The sequence below is a fragment of the Malus sylvestris genome, chromosome 7 (genome assembly GCF_916048215.2).
Source record: "Malus sylvestris chromosome 7, drMalSylv7.2, whole genome shotgun sequence".
NCBI lineage: Eukaryota > Viridiplantae > Streptophyta > Magnoliopsida > Rosales > Rosaceae > Malus > Malus sylvestris.
In genome coordinates this window covers 9826183-9831614 of record NC_062266.1, presented here as the reverse complement: position 1 = coordinate 9831614, position 5432 = coordinate 9826183, and the positions used below count along the sequence as shown (strand labels likewise).

Here is a 5432-nt window from a genome sequence, read left to right as displayed (position 1 = left end):
AATTGCAAATGTGCATATTCATGTCAATTGTTAAAACATCTAACAAGTAACAAGAAATACATTACATGTTCCCCAACACATATTTCCAGTCTGAGGGGTTAACCTGATCCTTTGATACCAAAAATTGTCACACCCAAAACCATGTGGAATGACTAAATTGATGGATTGAGCTGGGTAGAAAACAAACTTTATAACTGCCCATAAGTACTGAACATGCAAATTTACAAAGTTAAGATACAACTTATTCCCAAAATCCTTCACCACCAGAGATACCAAACCTCCTAGATTTACACCACAACTTGGAGTAAGCTTTACAAGTAGCACTTACAAAAAGTCTTAAAAAAAAAAAAAAAAAAGCTAGGCTCTAACACTACACATTACAGCTTGAGGATATCACTAGCTTCATACCTTTACTTAAGTCCTGAAATGATAAAATAGGGTGAGCTTCACAAGCTCAGTAGGTACAACAAAATGATTCATTTGAATCAAGATTCTAACAAGGCATGCATCTAGGATGACAGAATTATAGTTTACATTCAAAAGATACATAGTAATACATCCCACACTACTAGAATTATGGCTATAGGACACCAATATTTACACACTATTTGCAATTGGTAGCTATAGACATAAAGATACCACTCTTGGCTTTTTTTGGTGTCTTTTTAGTTAATGCCACTAATACTAGTGGCCGTCCAATTTGAGATTGGTGGCCTTTTATTTTTGGTGTCTTTTAAGCTGAGATTGGTGTGTTGCTTTTGTGTAAAAAGCTAAATCCTCTCTCCCCTTCACAAACGTCCAACACCTCCTTCGCTTCATTCTATTTGTCTTCTTCCTCTTCTCTTCACACGACAGCGCCGACAACGGGAGTCGAAGACAAACGACGGCGATGAGAACACCAACGACCGTCAACCTGTACCTCCAAAATCCTCTTCCCGTCCTCTTTCCGACTCCCAAGTTAGTTTCATCAAATTCGAAGCCGAATTTTTTCAATTTCAGATCTAAGAAACGGTAACCGCATGTTTTCCAGCCAATTTGCGGCCAAGCTTGCCGGCATTGGACCTCGACCAAGAAGTAAAGATGATCCTCTCCTCGTGGGCTGTCCTCCAGTGTAAGTTCTTTTCCAAAATAAAAGCTCAAATCAAGAGGAAGCCGACCCGAAATGGAAATTGGGAATGTTGGAACTACAGAGATTTCAAAACCCTGGGTTTTTATTTAATTTTTGTAGTCCAATTGCTCAAATTCTCTTGATTTTTCGTTTTTTTTTTTTTTGTTAGTTTTGTCTGTTGGCAGGTTCTTTGATAGAATTGGTGTATTTCTCAACGAACAGTGACGATTCGTCTTCTTTGAATGAGAGTTTAGCAGCTTCTAATGGCGATAGAGGGCGTCCTGTTCTTGAAGGGAAGCTCCATTTTGCAAAGTTTGAAACTCAGAAAATCAATGACTGTATAGACTTCATTCGATCCAAGCAACTTCGCCTTACTGGTACGCTTAATGCTTAAGAAGTATTTGATTGCCTTCCATCTCCTGATTCATTTGTATCATTTTTCGTTTCAATCAACTTGGGATATGGGAAGATTCATTTTTTCACTAATTGAGACTTTTTAACCTTGTTTTGTTAAACTAAGTGTTGATGTTGAAATCTTGGATTGAAAGTTCAAACTACCATTTTTATTGGTAAATGAACTACTTCAGCTTAAGTAATTAGTACCCATATTTTCGACTGCAAAAATTTTGTAGTTTCAGAAGATTTAAACTTCTGAAAATGAAATACGAAAGAAGATCTATGAAGCATGGATACGGATACGGATACGGCGATACGATACGACACGACACGGCGATACGGAAAATCTCTAAAAATTAAGATACGATACGCTATGGATACGGCAAATAAAAATGTATATAGCAACAAAAATATACATTTTAAAACATAATTCATCATTCAAATTCAAGTACATTTGAGTTGTTAGAGAAGGAAAGTTCGAAATCTAATCCTCTTTATACAGTAGAAGAAGTGTCAGAGTCGTATTCATGGTTTTAGTTAGAGGGAAGCTCTTTGTATTTAGCAACTTTCAATTATAGATGTCTCCTATTAATTTTCTCCTCCTCATTACCTTTTTTTGAAAGTGTAAATGTATTTTAAAAGTAGGATACATGTATCCTAAATGTAGGATACACATATCCATTATGTCAAATTCGTGTCCATCCACCAGGATACGTGTCGGACGAGTATCCGAGAGTATCGGACAAGTATCGTATCCGATCAAGTATCGGATACGGGATACGGGACCAAATAGAAGTATCCGTGCATCATAGAAGAAGATCATATATGCCTTGAATATAGCTGCTTGTTTAGTAGTTGTAGTTATCATTTTCTGGTTTTGGGTCATTGCTTATGGTTGTAGATGATTTCAGGCTCCCAACAACACGGAGCTTCTGGGAGCGCCAAGTGCGTTATTAAGGTAATACCAACTGTTTGGTTTGGCCATTGTATCACTGTTTTCTGGCATGTATTCAAGCTAATTAATTGACTCGTGACAATGGTGAGCAGGCCACAGGTGGTGGGGCATTAAGTACGCAGATCTTTTTAAAGAAAAGCTTGGGATTTCTCTTGACAAGGCAGATGAAATGGACTGTTTTGTGGCCGGAGCAAATTTTCTGCTTAAGGTGGGATCCTAAAACCACTTACATTCAGTCTAATCCTGTTATCTTCAGTACTTACTGTAAGCATTTGGGTCTACTTACTAGTTGTACAGCTAATTGTGTATGAAGTGTCTTTATATATATGTTTTACATTCAGTCTAATCCTACAAGTGTTAAATGTATAACATTCAGTACTTACTGTAAGCATTTGTCCGATGCCTTAGCAATTGTTGTTACTGCACTTTAATTCTTGTGCACTAATGATCTAGCATATGCTTTGCATACTTCACTTGTAGTTTTCTTTTACTGTTATATTCTGCAATATCAATTCATGGTCTAGGGCGAAACAGAGAGGAAAGATTTTCAAAAAGCAAATTTTGTATTGAAAGGAGAGGATTAAGAAGTCCAAGTAAAAAAGAGGCGTGGTTTTGCAGTCTATGATTGCGACGGTGACAATCAATGCTTTTTGAGGGGTTAGGTTTGTTCGTTTTGGCGTCATCGTCCCCATCTGAGCAAATCTATGCTCAGAAATCAGAGATGAGAGCCCCAAGACCGTTGCCTACACCGCCATCTCTGAAAAGCTGAGCCCAGATCTCGCGAGAGATTCAAGCTCCACACAAGCGGATCCAAAGGCCAAACCTCCAATCTCGGAGTTGACACACCCAGAGGTAAAAATTTCTCATCCTCTCTTTTCAATTTCATATATGTTGTTAGATTAAAAGGGAGAGTATGAGAACAAACTCATGCACTGAATCCTGATTGATAATTTAAAATGTGCATTTCCTTCGAATGTGAGGCAGGTTTGGGTTTGGCAAAGTAAGTAATTTTTTTCAGAAGTTGAGATAATAGTATCTGTCATTGATGATTGATTTTGAAGTTAAAAGTTCACAGTAGTTTGCTTTTGTTTGATATCAGGCAAAGCCTTGAGTAATTTTCTGTTTAACGTTTGTTTTTGTTTGATATCACCCATATAACATTATTCTATGGTTTGTTTTTTTAAATGAATTAGGAGATTTAGAAGGTCTATTTATTTGTTTCTTTCTCTCATTTTGAGTCTTCTTCTGTCCTTATGTTCTTTGTTGCGATGGCAAGTGCCTTCGCCCATGAGCGGTAGGTCTCGGGTTCGAGACTTGGGAGCAGCCTCTCCATAAATGGGGGTAAGGCTAGCCGACATTCACCTCTCCCAGACCCTGCGTAAAGCAGGAGCCTTGTGCACTGGGTACGACCTTTTTTTATTTAATTGCAAGTTTGCACCCTTTTGTGATTCCTCATTTTAATGGTTCAGCTCGGTGGAGGTTATCTTTTTGGGCTACCTGTTGGTTATGTTGCTGATTCAATTGGAGCCACTTTAGGTGCAGGGGCTGCTTTCCTTCTGGGAAGAGCTGTATGTTTCTATCCTAAACTCTTGTATTGGAATTTCCTGGTTTTTTGAGTTTTTGAAAAAAGAGAAAATATTAATGCATTTATATGTGTGATTATGCGCGCGCTCTTCACTGATATTCCGTTCTCATTTATGTTCTCCCTCATTCGTATGTAAATGCTTTGTTTGTATCTTGTCTTCTGCCCATTGGTCATAAATATATTATCTATGCTTTCTTTATCTTATTCTTGAATACCCACGCAAATTGGGAGATCATTTGTTGTTTCAAGGTTGAAGGTGGTCTGCATATTCATGAACTTGTCAATTTAATATGTTCTTAGTTGAAGTTGCAGAAGGGTTGCAGTGAATTTGTGGAGATTTTTGTATGGTAAATTATGACTGCAAACCCCTTGAAAATCTACTTTTCCTAGGTATTTATATGATCATATCTGAGTGTAGTCCTCAACTCTAATCACTTTCAGTTGGACTTGAGTTAACATTATTCTTACGAAATTTGTGGGTTTGATTTTGGGTGCAGGCTGCAGCTGATGATCAGATTCAAGTTATTGAGGTGATTAAGCTCTTGGAAACAAAGGGTTCGAAGACTTTTTAAAGTTTGGTTCCAACATTTGTACAAAATTCTATAAAATATCAGTTATGCAAATTTATAGTTGTATTCTTATATTTTAATGATATAACAATTTGTTTTCTCACCAAAAATAGAAAAACAAATATGATACTCCAATTTGGGTGCTCACACAGGGCATCCTTTTTTCTAATATTATTTTGCAACTTTGCCACCGATGTGAATTAGGGTGGGTGCTCACACAGGGCATCCTTTTTTCTAATATTATTTTGCAACTTTGCCACCGATGTGAATTAGGGTGGCACTACAGGAAAGGCACCAATGCAATATTGGTAGCTATTGTAACAATAGAGTCCTCTACATAGGCCACACTTTCTAATTTGGTGGCTGCTTGGTGGCCTTTGAGGTTTGCCACCAATGTGAGTGGCTACATGCCACAATAGGCACCAATGAAACAGGGTGGCTTTTAGCCAAAATTCTAGTAGTGCCATAGGGATAATAGAGGTTCAAAGTATTTTCACTTCTCAAAACGCAATCATTTCAATACTTTTCCTTCTTGGTTAGTTCCCAACACCGTATTCATGAGCTTTAATCATCGGTTACGGCCACCGCCTCGGATTAAGGTCACCGAGTAAGCCATCTTGATCAAGTTTGGGGTCTTCCACCCTAGGGAGACACAATCCCTACTTACTGAAATCCTTGGAACTAACTTAACCAAACTCTACAACTGGTAACACTAGCTCTTATACAAATTTCCCTTTCTCAAACTCTTGTCATCGTGTTTGAAAACATACATATATGTATTGAAACATTTGGAAATAGTTCAAATTTCATATAAGAGTC

The 5432-nt window shown here is 37.6% G+C and overlaps 1 protein-coding gene across 10 annotated transcripts; it reads left to right on the top strand.

Moving 5' to 3' along the window:
- The first annotated feature begins 735 nt into the window (after positions 1–735).
- LOC126627846 (pantothenate kinase 1-like) lies at positions 736–4748 on the top strand. Of its 10 annotated transcripts, none has more exons than XM_050297429.1 (8): positions 736–957; positions 1031–1111; positions 1331–1485; positions 2416–2462; positions 2552–2667; positions 2984–3311; positions 3929–4434; positions 4542–4748. In XM_050297429.1, the coding sequence occupies exons 1-6, from the start codon at positions 890–892 to the stop codon at positions 3027–3029; spliced, it is 513 nt and encodes a 170-aa protein (XP_050153386.1). In that variant the 5' UTR covers positions 736–889; the 3' UTR covers positions 3030–3311; positions 3929–4434; positions 4542–4748. The 10 variants fall into 10 exon arrangements, 9 of the variants coding, with proteins under 9 accessions (XP_050153386.1, XP_050153385.1, XP_050153387.1 ...); XM_050297428.1 differs by having other exon boundaries at positions 737–957; positions 3033–3311; XM_050297430.1 differs by having other exon boundaries at positions 739–957; positions 3078–3311.
- Positions 4749–5432: the final 684 nt, after the last annotated feature.

Coding starts and splice junctions, on each gene's coding strand:
- LOC126627846 (XM_050297425.1), top strand. CDS start 890: ATGAGAACACCAACGACCGTCAACCTGTACCTCCAAAATCCTCTTCCC. Junction 1,486..2,415: donor CAAGCAACTTCGCCTTACTG/GTACGCTTAATG, acceptor AGATGATTTCAG/GCTCCCAACAACACGGAGCT. Junction 2,463..2,551: donor GCGCCAAGTGCGTTATTAAG/GTAATACCAACT, acceptor AATGGTGAGCAG/GCCACAGGTGGTGGGGCATT.